This window comes from Heterocephalus glaber, unplaced genomic scaffold (genome assembly GCF_053883595.1).
Source record: "Heterocephalus glaber isolate CG9 unplaced genomic scaffold, H.glaber_assembly_v1.0 deba00001460, whole genome shotgun sequence".
NCBI classification, from domain to species: domain Eukaryota; kingdom Metazoa; phylum Chordata; class Mammalia; order Rodentia; family Bathyergidae; genus Heterocephalus; species Heterocephalus glaber.
In genome coordinates this window covers 7,857,943-7,879,347 of record NW_028258307.1, presented here as the reverse complement: position 1 = coordinate 7,879,347, position 21,405 = coordinate 7,857,943, and the positions used below count along the sequence as shown (strand labels likewise).

Genomic DNA, 21,405 nt, shown 5'->3' with positions numbered 1-21,405 from the left:
AGCTGAGGTTTGAACTTTACCTCAGGACTCGGGGACACTGAAAATGTCAAGCAGGGGAATGACAGGTTGGAGAGGACGGGGTAGGCTATGGATAAGTGACCCCCTCCATACCATGTTACGTGAGGGCAGGCCTCAGCTCCACCCTCTCCAGCGAGCCGTGCTCCCTGTGAGCTCCCGCTCCAAGTAACCCGACTGCTCATTTGTGTGCCTGCATTTTGTACTTCCTGAATCTGGGAGAAGTTCAGAAATGACAGACTTGGTTAGAAGGGGCCTGCAAAAGCATCCAATAATACCCCCTTTTGGAGAGCTAGGGAAGCAAGCCACAGTTCTCAGAATAGTGCAGCTACGTAATGATGGCTGATGTCCAGAGCACTTTAGATGTGCTAGGGACATTTCAGTGCTTCCTCACAGCTCCAAGATAGGCGTTGCCAGCATCCTTGTGCTATAGGTGAAGAAACTGAGGACAGGGAGGTTAAGATTCTAAGGACTCCTAGCTGGTAAGGTGAGGAGCCAGGAATGGAAACAGAGGCCCCCATGCAGGCTTTCTGGCTTGCTGTGGGGAGCTGCCCGTCTGTCACCAGAGCCAGCCTTCCAGCCCCAGCCCCAGCCACTGTTGGCCAGGGAGAGAGGTCAGCGGGCCTTTCCTGGCCTCTCCAGCCTGGCAGCAGCTGCTCCAGGCTCTTGGCTTTGCCCTTCCTTCCCCCAGGGCCCAGCTTTGCCCTGAGCTTGCAGGAAGTAAACTTCCTGAAATGGGGCTTCCCCACTGGAGGTGGAAGGGCCAAGGGCATGGCCTTCCAGCCTGGGGTTGGCTCTGCCTGGCCTTCAACTGTGACTGTCCCAGGAATCCAGGGTAGCTGCTCAGCTAGGGGTGGCTGTGGTGCTGCCGCAGGTGGGAAGGACCTCAGACCTCCATAGCCCCAGGAGGGCTGTGGCTGTTCCCCAAATGGGCACAGGGTGGGGCTGTGGCCTGGAGGGGCGTGTATATGGGCTGCGGGGGTTCGGTTTCGCCCACGCAGCCACACACAAGCTTTGTGCTGAGACGCTGCATTCCTGCTGCTGACTGGGCTTCCCGTTTCCACAGGCATTCCTGCCCCAGAGTCACCACGGAGACGGATTGGAATCTGGCCCCAAGTTCTCCAGATTCAGGCGGAGATCTAGCAGAGGCTCCCTCCCTAACCCCACCTGCTAACCCGGGAGGGCGAGGCCGCGTGCTGCCCAGCGAGTCTGGCGCCCACATCTTCCTGGGCTGGGAGGGGGCAGTTCTGCCAGGCCCCGCAGCCTTTGTTTTCCCCCAAGGAAGGATATAGCCCCAAACATTGGGGCGTTGAGACGGCAGGCAGCGTTAATTGGGGGACTTGGCTGTCACGGGCATCTGGGGCCTTGGCTGTGAGTTCAGTTTCCTGATCTGAAAGAGTCTCCAAAGCTTCCCCGTGGTAGCGCTCCGAGGGCAGCCGCTTCCCTGGCTGTGGCTCCCACCAGAGGCTGGGCTGCAAGTCTGCAGGTCCACCTTGCTCCCTCCCTGATCTGCCCCCAGGGACTCGGGTCCTACTGAGATGTTTTTGTCCCTCCCTCCAGAGGGGAGGCTTCCCTAGAAGCCACAGGCTCCCATCCGGTCACGGGGCTGTCACCTTCACCAGCCCGGGGGCTCCTTTTAAAATGGGGGGCTGGGGATGGAATCCCACCCACCACGAGAGGCTGGGGTGGCGACGGGGAGCAGCTCACCTCTCCCTGGCCCTGAACCAGCCACCCGCCAGCACCCGCCAGGAAGGAGGAGTGGGCAGGGTGCGGTTCAGATGCAGCCCCTGGAGCACCCGGCAGCTGCGGTGAAGGATTCCGCGGAGCGCGGAGACCGTGATCCCTGCCAGCCCGTGGGCCCTGTCTCCACCGGGCACGGATCTGGGCTCCCCTCGAAGCCCCGGCTCTAAGTCTGCGAGCCGCAGGAAGACCCAGCGGATCGCGGACGGGCAGCGACAGCTCCGGGGCGGGGTGCCCTACTCCGGGAGGCGCTGCGGGTCCGGGCTGGGGCGCCTGGGGGCGGGGCCCGGCCTGCACCCTCCGCCGCTGCCCCGCGCACCTGCGGCCCCTCCCGCCCCGGCGCGGGACCTGGCGAGGCGGGGCCGAGGGGGACGAGGAGGGGACGCTCCGACTGCGCTGCGCGGGCGGGGAGCGGCCATGCTGGGCCGGCGCCGCGTCTTCACCGTGGAGCTGCTCGGTGGCCGGGGTGAGTCGCCCCCCTCCGGCCGAGGACCCCGGCTGGGAGACCCTCGTGGTCCCGCGGCCGCCGCCCCCATCCCTGCCGGTCGCCTCCCCTCCATCCAGCCCCGCGCCCGGTGCCCCCGCTCCGCCCAGGACGCGCGACTCCGCCGGGCCCACGTCCCGCTCGGGGCGGGGGGCGCCACCAGCTCCCACCCGGCAGTCCCCGCCTCCGCCTCTTTCCGGTGGAGCATCCCGACCACCGGAGGCGACAATGCGCGCTTGCTGGTTTTCTTTCGCTGAAGTTTTTACTTTTAAACTCTTTACAAAACCTTCACTATTTCTCGCGTCAAAGAACAAAAGACCCAAATGGTCATAGCTGCCGTGTGTGTGTGTGTGTGTGTGTGTGTGTGTGTGTGTGTGTGTGTGTGTGTGAGATTCTGCGACTGACTCCAGGGAGCACTATAAGCTACATCCCCGGCCTTTTAAAATCTTTCCAGTCGAGGTCTCATTAAGTTGCCCAGGCTGTCTTGGCACTTCAGACCCTCCTCCCTCAGCTCCCAAGTGCTGCACCTCCATCTTTAGCTGCTGCTACTTTTATTGCTCTCTTCCATGCGCTCCAGGAGAGATTTTATCTTGCATTTTGGTGTCTCAGGGCCCCCGAGAGCAGTGTGGACCCCAGGCTTCATGCTTTTACCTTTCCCCTTCCCTAAAGCCCAATTTTTTCTTGGGGAAATGCCTCTCCACTTAGAGGCCGGAGGTCTTAGGCAGACTGGGGGTGGAAGCACAGGGCTTCTAAGGAGCAATGGCCACGACCTCCAAGGGCTTTGTGTACCACACAGCCCGAAGTGTGGCCCTCCTCACATCAGTGGTGCTCGCGAACACCACCCAGAAGTCTCCCGAGCTGGGTTGGGGCCCCGTGGGGCGGGGCTTTAGCTGGCCTGGGTCCTCCTCCTACCACAGTCTGCCCAGGGAGCACCACCTTGGGAACGCTGCCAGCTGCAGGAATGCCAGGAGCATTGAGGGCACTGTACCCAGCCTGACACTGACTATCCTTGCAGATAGGGCAGGCGAGGCCGTGGCACACGGCTGCATCGTGCCTGGGGTCACCGGCACCTATAGACGGATCCTGGACACGGCCGATGGGTGCACACCGGACCTCCCAGAGGGAGTGGGCAAGCCAAGGGCTCTCCAGGGGCAGGTGCCACCTCCCACACTGGCCTCCTGGGACTCAGGGGTGGAGATGGTGGCCGGGGACAGCACCCTGGCCACCTTCCCAGGACTTTCTCAGGACTCTGTGAGCGTGGAGCCCATGCGGAGTCCTGAGCCCACAGCCCTTGCTGCCCCAGAGCCCCCCAGTCAGTTGGGCCAGCTGCTGGCCAGCCGCAAGCTGGAGCAGGTTCTAGAGTGGTCCCAGGGGGGTGCCCACCCGTCCACACAGCACTGTGCCCTGCCACCGGCACCGTGGACCAGGCCTGGGTGTGCGCCGCCCCTGCTGGGAGCAGAAGCCAAGCTAGAGCAGGACCTGGAGGAAGCAGAGGTGGTGAGTGACTGAGTGTCTGGCTGGGGCTAGGGGAAGCAGCTCGTTGTCCCTGGAGCTCTCTCAGGGCAGGGCTTTCTTTGCCCCTAATTGATGGTTGTGTCACTGCTTTTGGCCTCATGCCACCCCCAGCTGCGTGGCCACCCCCACTGGGGAGGTGGGCAGGTTTGGGTCCTATGCCCAGCAGGGGCAGGGGGCAGCCAGCTGGTGTGTGCTCCTCCTCACCTGCCCACTGTGTCCCCATCTGCTGGTGGGCACAGCCTGGCCACCTGGAGTGGGAGGCCAGTGGGGTCTTCCTGGAAGTCGCCCCTACTTACTGTGTCCCCCAGGTAGCAGCCGTGGTGCCCAGAGCCTGGGCCTGCCTCCCAGGGCAGGGGCTTCGCTACCTGGAGCACCTGTGCCTGGTGCTGGAGCAGATGGCAAGACTGCAGCAGCTCTACTTGCAGTTGCGGACCCAGAGCCCCCCGGAGGTGAGCGAGCTCTGGAGAGGGCAGCCAGGACAGTGGGGAGGGGGACAGAAGGGCAGGACCCTGGAACTCTCACTGCTTCCGGAGCAGCCACAGCCTTCCCTTCAGGCCTCAATTACCCCATCTCTCCTGTTCCAGGATCCAGAGGAGGAGGAACTGGCCCTAGCCCCATTACCTTCCCTTCTACCTGCCCCAGGCAGTGGGGTGCAGGGGTCAGAGGAGCTGCAAAGCCTGACAAAGGAGACAGGTGAGGGACGATTGTTTCCTTACCACCATGGCCAGCTGAGGGGCAACTCTGTCTTCCTCTGTGTCTCACCTGCCTCAGGTACCTTCCCAGGGTTCCACCAGTAGAGGCCTTGAGCTGAAGTGTGGGGGGTGGCTCCTTGTTCCTGGTCCCAGGTAATCCGATTCTCCTTCTGAAGGGTTAGAGGCAGCTTCATGCTCAAAGGTTGGGATGCTCAGTGCCAACCCTCCCAGGCTGCCAGAAGCCCCAGTGGAACCAACTGACAGCTTTCCACCTTCCCAGGGACACAAGGTAGTGATGGACATATGTGGGGCATGTGGTAGGCTAGGGGATGGTGGGGTGGGGTGGGCACCCTAAAGGCTAGAAACATTGGGAAGATGACAGGATTCCTGTTAGGAGCGGGTGACAGCTGCACCTGCAGCTTTGGGGTGGAGTATATGTGTAGGGAGAGCTCTGATGACTCCCTACCCCTGCTCAGCAGGCTCCCTCCCACTGGGACAGGGTCAAGGTCCTGCTCAACCGGATCCGCCGGAGGAGCCCTGGACACCCTAAGTCCCTTGTCCCACCTGATGGTTCTGGCCCCAGGTGAGTTCTGTGCCCAGCTCAGAATAGGGCAGAGGGAGGAGACAGATGAGACAAAATGCTGAGATTGTCCTGACAGTTGCCGTTTTTGTTCCTGGGAAATCTGAAAGATGTGTTGGAGGGGATGCTGGAAGAAAGAGAAAGTTGCTAAAATGCCCTGTTTACAGATAAGGCAGCTGGGGCCTGGGCGGGATTGGAGACACTGGCCTTTCCAAAGCTACTGAGTTAGTAGATGACAGCCAGAATCGAATTATGGGAAAGCTCACCATAATCCCTCGTCCCATAATGCTGAAATTTAGACCACCTCCCTGCATTTTTGGGGAGAGCAAGGTAAAGCCCCAGACAAAGAGTTTTGCTTTTGGTAAGGTCCGTCATGCTTGGGGCTGTTACTAGTTCTCTGGGGGCAGGAAGCACCAGTTTAACATTTCCAGGTTTCCTATATCAGCTAAGCAATGCTCTGGGCCCTTCTTTCCTGGGGGCCTGACGTCTCCTTTTTCTTTTCACAGGATTGAGTCCAGGGACCTCTCCGAAAGCCCTCAGTGCCACCCGCAGCAGAACGCTTTTAGGCCATCATTAGTAGTTAAGAAGCAATGAGCAAAAAACCTTTCTATATGCTGAGGCCCCTTGATGCAACGGGAGAACCTGGCAGAGGGGCTTTGTCATGGAGCCTTCTTTGCCCTTTCCCATTGCTGCTTCTCTGCACTGCCAGGAAAAGCTACTGATGCTTGTCCTCCAAGGAAAGGACTGAGTTTTTCTCCTCTGAGCACTGTGGCAGAGGAGCCCTAATTCCCAGAGAGGTTGGAAGGTATGGCAGGTCCAGAGCTCCTCAGAAATCCCTGGGCCCAGACAATGTGAACTAACTTATTTACCAGACGGCCATGTGTTTGGCAAGGTGATGGCCCAGCATGTCGCAGATGTGTATTCATACAGGGTAATACATCTGTGTGAGGCTGTCAAGATCTGTAACTGGCTGGATCCAACTATACCTGCTAGAGTCGCGCACCCAAAAGGTTAGTCTTCTGGATAACTATGGAAGGATGGACCTGGCCTTCAATCCACACAGGAAACTTACTGATCTGGATTCCTGCTTTCCTCAGGCCTGAATTGGCAGCCTCAGGACAAAGAAGAGTGCTGTCTTGGTTGCCTCTGTATTAGAGTCTTGTACTTGGAGCTCCTGAAGACTGTATGAGGAATGGGGAGGTCGGGGACAATGTGGGGAACAGCAGAATAACCTTTAGCGTCAATTCTCAGCTGCTCTGCTCCGCCATAGCTTTTACACATCCGAGCTGGAACCTGAAGCTAATACTACATAGCTGTTAGACCTTGACAGAGTCTCAACTTCTGAGCCACAGCTTCCCATTTGGGATAATGATGCCTGCCTTACCTACCTCACAAGCTTGTTATGAGGAAAAAATGAGATTAAACCGTCTCCAAGTGTGCTGTGCATGTTAAGTGAACAGGAAATGGGGAGGGTATGGGTGCTGGAGGGAGGCTGGACTGGAAGGGTGATAGGGAATTCAGGTTCAAGGGGGACCAGGATTGTTAATGGGGACTAGATTGGACCACTCTCTTGGCAAGATGTTGAGCGAGTCATTTAACTGAAGCCTCTTAGGTTTCATACTGGAGTAGGGCACAGCTTCCTGAAGTGCTTACGTCTCAGGGTTGTCACAGGTTGTAGTCAATGAAGGACAGAGATAGTGATGAGGTCATTGGCTTGAGTCAGAAGAATGTTTCCTAGGTAGTATGGCCACTGCTCAGGCATGCCTCTCCTCCAGTCAAGTGAGGCTGGTTCTCTTGCTGCTATAGTCTTGGGGGCTGCCAAAGTTAGGCGGGTGTGTGGGTGGTATCCCCTCCCTGTATGTGGGGTTCAGCTCTTGCTGTTTTTGGACCAGGAACCAATGCTCTGAAGCCTACTTTTCTAATGGGACACTTAAGCAAGGACACCTCTGAGGCGCGGCTGGCAAACGCGCATCCGATCCGGGAAGGCGCACTTCCGTTCCACTGTTGCAGTGGGATGGCAGGCGGGGGTGGGGGAAGGGAGACATCGGTGGAGACGAGGGAGGGACCATATCCGGGAGAGTGGCAGCTTCCGACCAGTGGTCGCGCTTCCGGAGAGACGCTTCCGGTGGTGGCGGCGGCAGCAGCAGCTCTGGTGGTTCCGGGTGTCTTTGTCCCCCCAGTGTCGCGGCCCTGGCCCGCAGGTGGGTTGGGTGGCCCCCTGCAGCTCCTCCGCCCCTTCGCCTCTCTCCCGGCCGAGGGGCTGTGGGGGGTCAGGCGGCAAAGATGCTCGGGACGCAGAAGGGGCAGAGCCCCCCTCCAGACCGCGAGCCTCGTCTCCCTGGCAACGGCCTCGGCCCCGGGGGCGGGCGGGAGGAGGAGAAACCGCGCGCCTCGGTCCTCCCACGGTGGCCTCGCCGAAGCCCGGCCCAGGAGGACGCGCTGGGTGCTGCTGGGGCGGCTTGGTGGGCCCGGGAGCGCGAGCAGGAAGGAGGCCCTGGGTCGATCGGCGATGGGCCGCTCGGTGAGCCCCGTTCCCACCCGCCCGTGTGGGCGACGACGGGCCGGGCTTCCGGGGAAAGGGCCTGCACCGGCCTCCTCCATTTTTCTGGGCCCATCGTGGAGCGTTTTGGAGGATGTTTTAGAATGAATGAATGGCACCGGAGCTCTTTTCAGCCCCCACTCTCTAACCTCTCTGTGGGTGGTGTGGCATAGTGGGAGGCGTGCTAAGTTGTTGGGAGACCTCGGTGTGAGTCCCAGTTTTGTCACTACCTGGTTTTGCTGCCTGGGGCAAGGCCCCGGTCTCTCTGGGATCTAGTTTGCTTCTCTGTAAAAGCAGCATGTTGGTATCGTCTGGACACTAGGTTACTCTGAGAGTAAACTGAAACAATGTAATTTCTTACTTCATTTCCTGCCACTCTGTAGCCTCTCCCTCTGTTTTCTCATCCTCCGCGTTCACATCCCCCTTCCTTAAGTTCCACAAGGTCTTTTCTGCAGATAAGTGGAAATCTTCCACATGAGGTGTTAACTTCTTTCTTTTCTGACTGAAGGTTTCCCCCCAAGATTCTGAAAGAGGACAGACAGCATTCCCAATGTCCCAGTTTAAGCGCCAGCGGATCAACCCCCTTCCAGGGGGACGCAACTTCTCAGGTGATCACTCTTTTCCCTACCTGGGCTCGTACTGGGATGTGTGTGCTCTGGAATTAAGTTTCCTGAAGTATGGCTTCTGGGCTTTCCCTGGTGCTGATTCTTTGGAAATGAGATCACCACAGTGGTTGCCAGTGAGGCCGTGAGGGAAGAGCTGGTTGGAGGCACTTTGCCCTCGGTGCACTGTGTCCTCTTAGCTGCCTGTGGTGCTTAAGGTGGTAGATGTAGTTCCTGGAGATTGCTTCTCTGTCCCCATAGGCGCAGCTTCAACATCTCTTCTGGGCCCTCCCCCTGGTTTGCTTACTCCTCCTGTGGCCACAGACCTGTCACAAAATGCCAGGCACCTTCAGGTAGGTTGAGTGTCCATTCTAGGGAGTTTCAGTCTTCGCCCTCCCCCAGTATGCACACATTTCTGATGCTGTTTCATTTCTTTTCTTTTCTTTTTTCTTTCCCCCCAGTACCAGGGATTAAACTTAGAACCTTGAGCTTGCGAAGCAGGTGCAGCACCACTGAGCTAAATCCCCAGCCCACTCTTTTATTTCTTATATTACAGTATTCCTGACTCCTGTCCTGATAGTTGGCCAGTGGGGGTGACTACCCATTCCTCAGGTTGGGCAGTCTTAATTTCTGCATCCAGAGAAATCTTTGGGATGCCTCTTGGGATTAAAGAATTGGAAATCCTAGAAAAAGCTTGAGCCAAGAACCAGCCCCCAACCCCCAACACTTAGTGTCTTTTTTTCCCCAGTATTGGGGATTGAATCCAGGGCATTCACACTGGGCTACATCCCTATCCCTTTTTAAATTTTGAGACAAGGTCTTGCTAAGGCACTGAGTTAGCCAGGTTAGGCTTGAACTTGCAGTCCTCCTGCCCCTGCCATCTGGAGTGCTGGGATTATAGGTGTGGGTCACCACACCCAGCTCTGTGTGAGTCTTGATGCAGGGTTCTGAGCCAGGCTCCACATAGGGATGACACACTAGAGGCAGAGTGATTTTGTTCAGGTTGCTCCCTATTACTTTTTTTTTCTCTCGATACCGGGGATCGAACTCAGGACCTTGAGCTTGCAAGGCAGGCATGGTGCCACTGAGCTACATCCTCAGCCCCTTCCCTATTACTTTTAACCTGCTTTTTTTCTTGCAGGGTGGGGAGAAGCAGCGAGTCTTCACTGGCATTGTTACGAGCTTGCACGACTACTTTGGGGTGGTGGACGAGGAGGTCTTTTTTCAGCTAAGGTAGACTTGAGACAAGTCCTCTGCTGGAAATGCCGATTGAATTTGCTTCTGTCACCACACTAGTGGGGCCTCCTCTCCTGAGTCATTGCCATTTCTATGCAATGTATGAGGAAGCTTATTGGGAAGGGCCCCATGGGGCAGTCAGGGTGGCTTGGCCAGAGTCCTTCTCCTGATGGGGTCTCCTGCTTGTGTGCTCGTAGTGTGGTGAAGGGCCGGCTGCCCCAGCTGGGTGAGAAGGTGCTGGTGAAGGCTGCGTACAACCCAGGCCAGGCTGTGCCCTGGAATGCTGTCAAGGTGCAGACTCTCTCCAACCAGGTACTCAACTCTCCATACATGTGTACTGGAAGGAGGAGAGGGAGGCAAACCCCTGTGCCCTGATAGCTGGGCAAGAACCTTATTTTTGTCAAGGGGGTGGGACTGTGTCTTTCCAAAGTATTAAATTTGTCAACTTTGGGATCCCCTGAATTTCCTGGCAACTGTTCTGCAGCCCCTCCTGAAGTCCCCAGCACCTCCCCTTCTGCATGTGGCAGCTCTGGGCCAGAAGCAAGGGATCCTGGGAGCTCAGCCCCAGTTAATCTTCCAGCCTCACCGGATTCCCCCGCTCTTTCCTCAGAAGCGTGAGTACCAGTGGTGTGGACAGATGTTGGGGTGTGGCTGTGGGGAGTGCTCGGATGAGTGGACTTGTAACTTTCAGGCTGCTGCTCTCAGGACAGATGTGGGTACTCCTGTACACTGGAAGGAAGGGAGGGGGAAGCTTGCTGAGTTTTTAGGGTTTTTCAGTCACAGCCATTTCTTCTCTGTAGCTCTGAGTCTCTTCCAAACATCTCACACACTTCACCTGAGTCACCTGAACAGATTTCCTGCTCGGGGCCCTCATGGACGGCTGGATCAGGGCCGAAGGTAAGCGGATGATCAGGCAGGACAGATGTTTTGTTTCATTTCCTTCTGGTGCAGTGTCCCTTTTTTGGGCTACCTGTTGATAGCTAACATTCTCTTCCTGGAGGTGGATCCCAGTCCCTTTCTTATAAAACAGGCAGACACGTTGATGTGCATATGCAAATATTAGAACTTTATACACTGGCTCAGCAAAGGAGGGATTTGGTATAGTTCAGCTTTCAGGAATTTTTTTTTTTTTTTTTTTTTTTTTGGTGCTGGGGATCGAAATCAGGATTTTGTGGTTGGCGTGGTCCCACTGAGCTAATCCCCAGCCTCAGGATGTTGTATTAGATACTTTCCTGGGGATGGAACTCAGGACCTTGCTTGTGAGGCAGCTGGTCCCACTGAGCTGAATCCCTGGCTGGATACCTTTTAAATACATAATTTCCCTTTTACTTCTAGGTCGGGGCTTGAAACTGCAAGAATTGTTTCAAGGAAATAGCTACATGTTGAAAAAAAGTAATATTACAGTATATGTTTTAATTCCTAGTTTAAAGTGCTTCTTTGTATATACCCTGTAAGTGTGGGGTTGAAATGTGTTGGTGCTTTCTGTCAGTGGACCTGCAGAAAGCAGTCTCCCTCGGCCAGATGTAGAGCAAGCATGGTTGACTTCAGCCAGTGGCTGATCCTAGTGATCCTCTGTCATCTGTGAGCTCAGTGATGACCAGGAGCATGCTCTCTGTCTCTCTCTAGTTCCCATGTCCCTTATCCTGCCTTACTTTCCCAGAAGTTTTATTATTTTATATGCCACAGGCACTCTACCACTGAGCTGTATCCCCAGCCCTTATTTTTATTTTTAATTTTGAGACAGGGTCTTGCTAAGTTGTCCAGGCAGGCCTCAAACTTGCAATCCTCTGGCTTCAGGCTTCTGAGTAGCTGGGATCACTTTGCCCAGCTTGCTGATCTTTTTATAATGAAAAATTTTAATATATTCAAAACAAATGGAAAGATATGGTAACCTCTTACATCTCTTTATCTGACTTCAGCAAATGTCATCATCTGCCCTTCTTTTTCACCTCTTTCTCCATCTACTCACTGCCCCCTACTTGATTTATTTTTTAAGGTGAAATTTATGTCGTGAAAAGTACCAATCTTAACTGGCCAATTTTGATAAATGGAAAAATCTCATGTAGTCCTCCCTCTAGAAAGTTCCCTTGTATAGTTCTCCTTTGAAATGTGAAGTGTGCAGGAAGGGAACACATCTTCTTGCAGACGCCAGTAGATGATTACAGGGTAAGGGCAGACAACGAAGCCCAGTGTAAACACTTCAAGGAGCATGTGTAGCTCAGAGAAGAAGTGGAGGCAGAGTGACGTAGCCAGACCCTGTGTGAAAGTGAGCGCTGGCTGCCTTGGCTAGGTCACTGCGGATTTGAAGCAGGAGGCAGCTTTGCCTGGGATTGCGCTCTGTGCTGTCTCCGCCATTGACACTCTCTGGCCCACTGCAGTCACTGGGAATACACCCACACCTGTCCTGTGCATCTTCCGGTCTTCATCTCCAGGGACCTTCCACCTGCCTTTCTGTGAGCCCGTTAAAGCCTTTGAGAGTTACAGCAGAGGTTAGGGTGGCCAGGGTGGAAATCAGTCACTGCTGGGGACTTGGTATGTTTGGTCCCCATTCAGGCTTTCTGTAGTCATTTGCACTGGATCCTGCTGGATGTGCCAACTCCTGTGCAATGATACCAGCTTTGGTCCGGGTGCTTCTGCAGCAAAGCTGCTAGAGAAAGGAGGGAGGGAGATAGGGGCACCAGTTGGGCAGGAGTGTGAGAGTAGACGAGGGCTGGTAGGAATTGGGTCATGCTGGGAAAAACGTGAGCTTGTAGAGGACTTGGCCACATTAGTGTTTCCTGTGGAACACCAATGTTGAGCCCCAGTCTTTGGAATACAGGGATCTACGTCCCCATTGGCTGTGCAAGCTGAGCAGCTGAGGGCTTTAGACTGGCAGGCTCTGTTGTGGCTGCTGACGTCCCTTCTGCTTGGGACCTGCTCCCGGTCATTCACAGTGAGGTCCAAAGGCTGGTTACAGAGCCCACAGGGCCAGGGGCACACACAGTTTAGCTATAAGTGCACACACAGCGATAACAGGAGCTCACTGAGTCCTGGCTGACTGACGAGGGCTGTCAGAACGGGTTGGGAAGCTTTGCTCTGCCATTAGAATCACGGAAGCGTGTGTCCCTAAGGGTCAGAGTGGTGCTGTGGGAGGTGGAGATGCTTGTGAACAGGACAGAACAGAGCCCTTACGCTGTGTGACCAGCTCTGTTACCTGGGCTCAGAGAGTTGCCAGTTGGTGTTCTGTCTCTGATGTGATGGGGATTTATCCCTTACCAGTGTAGCATTTTCTTTTATTTTTTTGTGGTGCTGGGGATCAAATGTAGGACCCAGTACCTGCTAGGCAAGCGTTCTGAACGCCACTGAGCTACCCGCCGAGCCCCAATCTGGCACTTTAGGATGAACAGTGTAAAGATTTTCCTCTACTGCTCTTATTGTAGCCCCTCTTTATACGTGGAAATGTATAAAGTCACACCATAGTGAGAGATACTATAATAAGTGATTATAAAACTGTATAAAGTAGCACATTTAATAGTATCATGTTAAATAATATTAAAAAGTATAGTTCTCGTCGCCTTCCCTTTAATAATCTGTGATTAACATGGTGGTATTAAAGAACTTTAGAAAACAATTTAGAAAGGAAAATCACTGCCATTTTCTTCTCCTGTGATCTTTTCTAGTTTTTATCTAAACATGTACATACTTTTTGCAGTTTCAATCTGAGAGTGCAGATTATGTCTGTATTCCTTTTTTTTTTGGTGCTGGGGATCGAACTCCGGTCCTTGCGTTTTCAAGGCAGGTGCTGGAACCACTGAGCTAAATCTCCGGCCCCTGTTTGTGTATTCTTAAGCACTTTTTCCATATTGCAGCATAATCCTCATGATTGTTTTATGGTTGTGAAGTTATTGTGTTTACTTCCTATAAAAATTCAGGTGCTGCTAGATATGTATGTGGTTTTCTTACTCTTAGTTCATGTTGTTTCTTTTCTCACTGTGTGTAATCTTTTTTCTTTCTTTTTTTCTGTTTTGAACTAACTTCCTTGAGATAGATTTTTCAAGAGTGACATTATTGGAGCAAAAGGTTTTAGTTTTTTTTTTTTTTTTTTTTGGTATCAGGGATCAAACTCAGAAATCTTGCGCTTGCAAGGCAGGCGCAGTGCCACTGAGCCAAATCCCTGGCCCCAGATTTTAGTATTTTTATGATTAATTTGTACCGATTGGGTTTATTAGCATGAACTGTCTCTTAATGACGGGATTTATTTTATGGGACCAGTGACAAGTTACCATATTATGTGTCTCTTGTTAAAAAATTCAATTCTCAAGGACCGGGGATGTAGCTCAGTGGCACCACGCCTGCCTGGCAAGTCCAAGGTCCTGAGTTTGATCCCAGTACCGAAAAAAAAATTCAGTTCTTTTCTTACTTCAAAAAATTACATGTTAACTATAATTTTTTAATGTTAACTATAATTTATAAATTTCAAAAAATAATGAGCGAGGGAAAATTATTCACAAGGTTATCAGTCAAAGGCACGCACCATTAGTATTTGGGGGCATAGGGCATAGTTGAAATGTGCCGTATGTACACCATACGTTTTGCTTAACACACTACAGATTTTCCTATGATAGTGAGAGGGTTTAAATAGCCATTACAAATACTCATTTTAATATCATAACATTCTATCATCTGGCTGTTAGTGTGGCTTCTCCTCCCTCTCTGGTTCCTTCCCTCCCTCCCTTCCTCCCCTTCTCCCCCTCTTCCACTTCCTCTTTCCTGTCTCTGTCTGACTGTCTGTCTGTCTGTCTCTCTCTGACAGGGTCTCGCTATGTAGTTTAGGCTGCTGTGTATCCCAGGCTGGCCTCGAACTTGAGGCAACCCTTCTGCCTCAGCCTCCTGAGTGCTGGGATTACAGGCATGCACTACCACGCCTGGTTACCCATTTCTTTCATGTTGGGGATTCAGATTGTTTCCAGCTCTTCCTTTTAGTCCCACTTTATTGAATGCATGTATAACAGTATGGTTTCTTTCTTCTGGTGGTGGCTCAATCTCCAGTGACGACTATGACTCCAAGAAACGCAAACAGCGGGCTGGTGGCGAGCCTTGGGGTGCTAAGAAGCCAAGGCATGACCTGCCTCCGTATCGGGTCCACCTCACACCCTACACCGTGGACAGGTGCGTGCCAAGCCCGAGGGTGGGCACTTGCCACAAGAATTGAGGGTGATGGAGACAGGGTCCATGCAGATGTGTGTGTGTGTTCTGACAGCTTTTTTTTTTAAGCCAACCAATGGAAACCTATTGTACATCCTGATTGGTTCTTTATTTTATCTTAGAATTTCCTCTTTATTAACAATTATTAGTCTCATTCTTTTAGCAGTTGCACCTATTCCATTGAATGAATGAACTGTAATTTGTTTAACCAGTTCTCCACCTGCAATCAATTTATCCTTCCCCATACATCTAAGTGCACATGTGCGTGTTTTAGTAAGATCAGTTCCTTGGAATGGAGTCCCTGGCTCAAAGGGTTTCATTTTAATCTTTGATATCTTTTGCTAGTCGTTTGAATGATGCTGTCTCCATTTACACTTTGGCCAGCAAGGCCTGAAGTGTCTGTTTCCCCAGACCTTTGCTGACAGTCGTATCCAACTTTTTCATCTTTGCAGTCTAAATGGTGAAAAATGATATTCCGATTTGTGTCTTTATTCTTTAAATTTTTTGTTTTGTTTTTTGGGAGACAGTCTCACTGTGTAGTTCAGGCTGGCCCTGAACTCATTATGTAAGTCCAGGCTGACCTTGAACTCTTAGCAATCCTTCGCCCTCAGCCTCCTGAGTGCTGGGATAGCAGGTGTGCTCCACCATGCCCGGTCTTTAACTTTTTGTTGTTGTTTTGTTTTTTGAGACAGGATAGCATTATGTAGTTTAGGCTAGACTTGAATTCACTATGGAGCCCAGGCCGCCCTCGAACTCATGATGATCCTCCTGCCTCAGCCTCTTGAGAGCTGGGACTACAGGTGTGGGCAACCATGCCTGGCTGCATCTTTAGTCATGAGTGAGATTGAGTGTATTTTCACAAGCTTTTTAAGTCTTTCTTTTTCTATTACATGCCTGTTGATGTCAATATTCCCAGTTTTCTCTTAGTGCTTGTACTTTTCTTACTGCTTTGTGAGTTCTTCTGCAGTAACACATGACCATTTCTCTGTCATGTAATGCAGGTGTTTCTCTCCTTTCTCAGTTTGACTTAAGAAGGTTGTAAATCAGCTGTGCCAGATCCAACTTTATCATTATTTTTTCCCAGGGGTACTGGGGATGGAGCCCGGGGCCTTGTGCATGCTAGGCAAGTGCTGTACCATTGAACTCCATCCCTCTGCCTTTGTAACATTTTATTTTGAGACAGGTTTTGCTAAATTGCCTGGGTTATCCTTAAAATTTCAATCCTCTGCCTCAGCCTCCCAAGTAGCCAGGATTCTGACAGGCATGTGCTGTTATACCTGCCTCTGGTTTTAGTTCTTAATGTTTTACTCAGTCTGGGCCCCTCTGCCATCTTCCTCCAGCCCCACCTGTGACTTCCTTGAACTGCAGCGCCGTTACCGCAGCCTGCTGGTCCCTGCCGACTTTCTGTCTGTGCATCTGAGCTGGCTCTCAGCCTTCCCCCTGAGCCAGCCCTTCTCCCTCCACCATCCCAGCCGGATCCAGGTCTCTTCTGAGAAGGAAGTGGCTCCAGACACCGGTGCTGAGCCCAGCCCTGCGGACAGCGACCCCACATACAGTTCCAAGGTCAGTGCACGGAGCTCCTGTCGCTCCTTTGCCGAGCTGGAGGTGGGCAGTGGCTCAGAGCATCTTGCCCTCTCTGTGCAGGTCCTGCTGCTCTCCTCCCCTGGCCTGGAGGAACTGTATCGCTGTTGCATGCTCTTTGTGGATGACATGGCTGAGCCCAGGGAGACGCCAGAGCATCCTCTGAAGCAGCTGAAGGTGAGCGGAATGCAGGAGGCTGGGTGTCTGGTGCCCGTCTTTTCTTCGGTAGTTCAACTTCTACTCACAAATGTACGGAATGCCCGTGTGTCCCTCAGAGCTGGCCCTTCCTCAGAGGACTTAAGGAGCTGGTTTGTGTTGGTGAATAGGGGGCACTGGGTGATGGTCTTCACTGCTTCCTGCTACCTTAGGTCTTGATGGGTGGTAGCCCTGTCTCACTGTAGGGATCTCAGGCAACTCGGCTTTCTTTCGTCCTCAATCTCTTTGCAGTTTTTGCTGGGCCGGAAAGAAGATGAGGCAGTGCTGGTTGGGGGGGAGTGGTCTCCTTCCCTGGATGGCCTCGATCCCCAGGCTGACCCACAGGTGCTGGTGCGCACGGCCATCCGCTGTGCCCAAGCCCAGACTGGCATTGACTTGAGCACCTGCACCAAGTGGTGAGTGGCTTCCTGTGTGTGGCCAGCTCACTACAGCCTCGTCTGTTCAGAAGCCTGGCCGCTGCCCTCTGGCCTGCCAACTCTCCTGTGCTCACTCAGCTGGCCCTGCTCCCTGCCCCTGGCTGCTCAGATTGCTGGGTCCTGAGCATGGCTAGGCTCGGGGTTTCGGAGTGAGGTTGCCTTAGCACTGTGTAAGTGAGCTGTCAGCTTCTGTGCCTCCCGCTGCCTGCCAGTTTCTTGAGGATGTGGTCTGTACCTGTGTTGGCACCTTTCACACTTGGCGAGCAGTATGTGCTCACTCAGTGCCGACTGGAAGTGGACGTGCTTATCTCCCAGTGTGCTGTGTGTGTGCAGGACTCGCAGCTGACAGCTTCCTTTTGCTCCTTACTGTGAACAGGTGGCGCTTTGCTGAGTTTCAGTACCTGCAGCCGGGACCGCCCCGGCGGCTGCACACGGTGGTGGTGTACCTGCCAGACATTTGGACCATCATGCCCACCTTGGAGGAGTGGGATGCTCTGTGCCAGCAGAAGGCTGCAGAGGCAGCTCCCCCACCCCAGGAGGCACCAGGGGTAAGCTGAGCCTTAGGACAACACAGGGAAAGCGGGTGCCCTGACCGGCACCGGAGGCTCACATCTTGGCTGTTGTCACAGGAAGCAGAGCCTACTGAACAGGCCCCTGATGCGTTGTCGGAGCAAGCAGCAGATACTTCTAAACAGAATGCGGAGACGCCTGAGGCCGCCACACAGCAGGAAACGGACACTGACCTCCCAGAGGCCCCGCCACCCCCTCTAGAGCCTGCTGTCATGGCACGTCCTGGCTGTGTCAACCTCTCCCTCCATGCCATTGTGGAGGATCGGAGGCCAAAAGAACGGGTCTCCTTTGAGGCAGGTGGAGGAACCTTGAGGGGCTGTGGATAGGAAGTGGGGTGCAGCCTCCTTCCTTTGCCCTGATGTTCATAGGCTCTTGCTGCCTCTTCCAACAGGTGATGGTGTTGGCCGAGCTGTTTCTGGAGATGCTACAGAGGGATTTTGGCTATAGGATTTATAAGATGCTGCTGAGCCTTCCTGAAAAGGTCTTGTCTCCCCCTGAACCTGAGAAGGAGGAGGCGGCCAAGGAGGAAGCTGCTAAAGAGGAGGAAGCCATCAAAGAGGAGGTGGCCAAGGAGTCCAAGGATGAGGTACAGAATGAGGGCACAGCTGCTGAGTCAGACGCCGCTCTGGTGAGTATCTGGCAGCCTGGGGCTGGCCTGAGGACCACGTAGTAGTGCCTAACACCCTCTAAGCCCCCGCCACCGGTGCTAGGCACTGTCTGTCCTGCACACGTTCCACATCCTGTCTTCCGCTTCTGGCCTCACACTGCCTGCTTCTCCCAAGCTGGGCTGCACTGAAGCCTGGGAGACAATCTCCTGCATGTGGCTGTGTACCTCAGAAATGGCACACCTGGGGCAAGGGAGGTGGCACACAGGGGACGGGGGCGTGGCCGCCAAGCCCTAGTAGCACAGACATCCCTGTCAGTAAGAGTGCTGGGAAGAGGGGAGGTGTTTGAACTGCCTGGCAGCTGACTGGACCAATTGTTCAGGCATTTCTAAAGCATGAACCTTCTCGCCTGGACATTTTCAAGGAGACAGTTTCTTCTGGGCCTGCGATTGCCTCCCAAGGAGAGACTCAGATAATCTCCAAGTGCCCTTGGTGTGGGCTGACTCTCACTGCTTAAATAAACCCACCACGCCCCTGCCGCAGTGCCTGGCACACAGCTGCTGCTCAAGTGTTAGCCATTATTGATTGTGCGGAACAGTCCAAGGAATGGAACTCCACTCCTTGCCTTCATCACCTTGGTCTGTTTCCTTAGAAAGAGGATGGGCTTTTGCCCAAACCACCCTCTTCTGGTGGGGAGGAGGAGGAGAAGCCCCGGGCCGAGGTGTCCGAGGAGCTGTGTGAGATGGCCCTGGACCCGGAGCTGCTGCTTCTGAGGGACGATGGGGAGGAGGAGTTCGGTACGTCCAGGGTGGGGGCCGCAGGTCCTGGGCTGGCTCTGGGTCTGGCCCTCCTGGTTTCCTCTGGGGGCTGCAGAGCAAGCGTGGGTCCCTGTGGGGCCTGCTCCGCATTTAGCTTAGGCTTTCTGTAGCAGGAGCAAAGCTGGAGGACTCGGAGGTCCGGTCTGTTGCCTCAAACCAGTCGGAGATGGAATTCTCCTCCCTCCAGGACATGGTGAGATGTCTCCTCTTGGCCTTGCGGTGGTAGGCTTGGCAAGGCCTCTGACTCCTGCCAGGGAGCAGGATGCCTACCAGAGACTTCTTCCATCGATGGGCAAGAGACAAAGGCGTTCTTGGCTTACAGAAAACATTTCAGTCTCTGCCCAGTGTGTCAAACAGTGGGGTCAGACAGGCTCCCCCACAGAGGCCTGTGGCCCCACCTGTGCCTCCAGCTGGAGGCCTCCTAGATGCTGCTGCTTGAGCTGCTTGCTATAAAGGGGCTGTGTCCTGCACCAGGTAGCTGCTGAGCGCCATCTGTAAAGCTGTCCATGTTTCCTTCACAGCCCAAGGAGCTGGACCCCTCTGCCGTGCTCCCCTTGGACTGTCTTCTGGCTTTCGTGTTCTTTGATGCCAACTGGTGTGGCTACTTGCATCGGCGGGACTTGGAGCGGGTCCTCCTCACACTGGGCATCCGGCTCAGTGCAGAGCAGGTAGCTCCCCTCTTGCCCCGTCTTCCCTCTGGGACCCCTCCCTAACTCGAATAGGCCTGCTCCTCCCCAGCCAGGCTTTGCCCCTCCTGACCAGCAGGTGGCGGCTGTGTTTTCTGTAGGCCAAGCAGCTGGTCAGCAGGGTGGTGACTCAGAACATTTGCCAGTACCGGAGCTTGCAGTACAGCCGCCCGGAGACAGTGGACTGCAGTCTTCCGGAGGAGGTGCTGTTTGGTATGTCTGTGCTCATGGCCTGTGGGGATGGGGCGGGGCAGGCTGCTTTCTCCCGGATACGCCTCCTGACTCCACAGTGCTTCTAGGAAATCTGGACCTGCTGCCTCCTTCTGGGAAGAGCGCAAAGCCAGGTGCTGCTCCCACGGAGCACAAGGGTCTGGTGCCCCACAACGGCAGCCTGATCAATGTGGGGAGCCTGCTGCAGCGCGCAGAGCAGCAAGACAGTGGGCGGCTCTACCTGGAGAACAAGATTCACACACTGGAACTGAAGCTAGGTGAGTGGCCTGACGCTGCAGGGCTTGTCACTGGGGGACAGTGCAGCATGCAGTGTGTCTACTGCAAGGTAGGCCCCGGCCCTTATCTGGGCTCCTGTCCTTGACTGAGCTTTCTGGTGTGTGTCTCCCCACACAGAGGAGAGCCATAACCGTTTCTCAGCCACTGAAGTGACAAACAAGACACTGGCCTCGGAGATGCAGGAGCTGCGGGCGCGGCTGACAGAGGCTGAGGACGCAGCACGGGTGGCCGAGCGGCAGAAGGGCCAGCTGCATCGGCTGCTGCAGGAGTTCCGCAGGCGCCTGGGCCCGCTGCAGCTTGAGGTGCAGCGCATGGTGGAGAAGGTGAGGGGCAGTGGGACAAGAGCAATGCAGCCCTTCCTGGGGAGCACTCACTGCCACTGAGGAGTGGCTTTCAGGTGACAGCCAGCACGCATGCCCCTTTCTTCCCCTGCCAGGTTCTTTGTCCTCAGCCATTGGTTTTTAGGTAAGCTGGCAGTCGGCAGCCTGCCGCAGCCGAGGCGCCAGTAGAAGGAGGCAGCATCCTCTGATGGTCACCCCTGTAACCTGGGTCCTGTCTGCTCACACAGGCGGACAGCTGGGTAGACAAGGAGGAGCCAGCGCCTAGCAACTGAGGAGCCTCGCTGGAGCACCGTGCTGAGGTCAGCGATGGAGCCCGGACATGTCAGAGCCCTTTTGGTAGCAGAAAGAAGCTGGAGCAGGGCCTGGGAGCCACAGGCAGGGTGGCTGAGCCCCGTGCACAGCCTCTGCAGGGGATGCTGAGCCATCAGGGTAGGGTCTGTGCTATGTGGATGGATGTGTGAAGAACCCCAGTTCCAGCTACAACTAAATACAACATCTTTTGCACCCTTAGAATGTCATTTTGCCCTCAACCTTGGAATTTCTCCCAGGGCCCTTGTAGTCTTGTGCTGTCTCCTGTCCTCTTCCAGTTTAAGAGTAAGACGGGAGGAAAAGGCTTTTCAAGCCCATGACAAGGTCTGATGCCAATAAACTGAAGGGACAGACATGGAGTCTGTAGGGGGCCAGGAAACCCCTTTCTCTGGACGGCACAAACCCTGTAGGCCCAGGTGCAGCTCCTGGGGGCTCTGTGGCCGTCGTGGGAATGGAGACTGTGCTAGAAGGAGGCCCTCATGTTGGGCTGCGGTTGCCAGGAGAACACTGTGTTCCAGCCACCCTAGACTTGCCAGAAGAAACCAGCACCCTCCCTGGCCCTGTGTTCAGAATGTGGTATTGGCTCTGGCCCAGCCTTTTCCCTGTTACCCATATTTCCCGCCTCTTTCCATAATCCATGGTTTCAGTTTGACTTTGTATATAAAGTTGGTTTTTTTTTTTTTTTTTTTTTTTTTTGGCTTTTTGTTTTTTAAATAAACCAAAGTCAAAAATAAACCAAGTGTGTAGCTCTTCCTGTTCCTTTTCTGGG

The 21,405-nt window shown here is 54.2% G+C and overlaps 2 protein-coding genes across 11 annotated transcripts; both read left to right on the top strand.

Moving 5' to 3' along the window:
- Positions 1 to 2,034: 2,034 nt before the first annotated feature.
- Positions 2,035 to 6,463, top strand: CUNH8orf58 (chromosome unknown C8orf58 homolog). Of its 9 annotated transcripts, none has more exons than XM_004848324.3 (7): positions 2,035 to 2,221; positions 3,255 to 3,736; positions 4,063 to 4,203; positions 4,339 to 4,447; positions 4,623 to 4,735; positions 4,946 to 5,029; positions 5,533 to 6,463. In XM_004848324.3, exons 1-6 carry the CDS (start codon positions 2,173 to 2,175, stop codon positions 4,994 to 4,996), a joined length of 945 nt encoding a protein of 314 aa, XP_004848381.1. In that variant the 5' UTR covers positions 2,035 to 2,172; the 3' UTR covers positions 4,997 to 5,029; positions 5,533 to 6,463. The 9 variants fall into 9 exon arrangements, with proteins under 9 accessions (XP_004848381.1, XP_012928825.1, XP_004848380.1 ...); XM_013073371.3 differs by having other exon boundaries at positions 4,926 to 5,029; XM_004848323.4 differs by having other exon boundaries at positions 4,923 to 5,029.
- A 564-nt stretch (positions 6,464 to 7,027) lies between these two features.
- On the top strand, positions 7,028 to 21,371 carry Ccar2 (cell cycle and apoptosis regulator 2). 2 transcript variants are annotated; one of them, XM_004848327.4, is made up of 21 exons: positions 7,028 to 7,227; positions 8,074 to 8,173; positions 8,429 to 8,520; positions 9,309 to 9,400; positions 9,601 to 9,715; positions 9,888 to 10,017; positions 10,204 to 10,300; positions 14,432 to 14,551; positions 15,928 to 16,150; positions 16,232 to 16,345; positions 16,616 to 16,779; positions 17,177 to 17,348; positions 17,430 to 17,663; positions 17,762 to 17,998; positions 18,628 to 18,772; positions 18,904 to 18,986; positions 19,315 to 19,461; positions 19,581 to 19,692; positions 19,779 to 19,967; positions 20,104 to 20,309; positions 20,555 to 21,371. In XM_004848327.4, exons 2-21 carry the CDS (start codon positions 8,116 to 8,118, stop codon positions 20,597 to 20,599), a joined length of 2,775 nt encoding a protein of 924 aa, XP_004848384.1. In that variant the 5' UTR covers positions 7,028 to 7,227; positions 8,074 to 8,115; the 3' UTR covers positions 20,600 to 21,371. The 2 variants fall into 2 exon arrangements, with proteins under 2 accessions (XP_004848384.1, XP_021116923.1); XM_021261264.2 differs by lacking the exon at positions 7,028 to 7,227 and adding an exon at positions 7,402 to 7,547.
- Positions 21,372 to 21,405: the final 34 nt, after the last annotated feature.

Bases quoted from the DNA above. Each gene is read 5' to 3' on its own strand.
- CUNH8orf58 (XM_021261267.2), top strand. From the start codon at position 2,173: ATGCTGGGCCGGCGCCGCGTCTTCACCGTGGAGCTGCTCGGTGGCCGG. The intron at 2,222-3,254 runs GTGAGTCGCCCC...CTATCCTTGCAG, and splicing joins GGAGCTGCTCGGTGGCCGGG to ATAGGGCAGGCGAGGCCGTG. The intron at 4,204-4,338 runs GTGAGCGAGCTC...CTCCTGTTCCAG, and splicing joins GGACCCAGAGCCCCCCGGAG to GATCCAGAGGAGGAGGAACT.
- Ccar2 (XM_021261264.2), top strand. The intron at 10,301-14,431 runs GTAAGCGGATGA...CTCAATCTCCAG, and splicing joins CGGCTGGATCAGGGCCGAAG to TGACGACTATGACTCCAAGA. The intron at 18,773-18,903 runs GTACGTCCAGGG...GGCTTTCTGTAG, and splicing joins CGATGGGGAGGAGGAGTTCG to CAGGAGCAAAGCTGGAGGAC.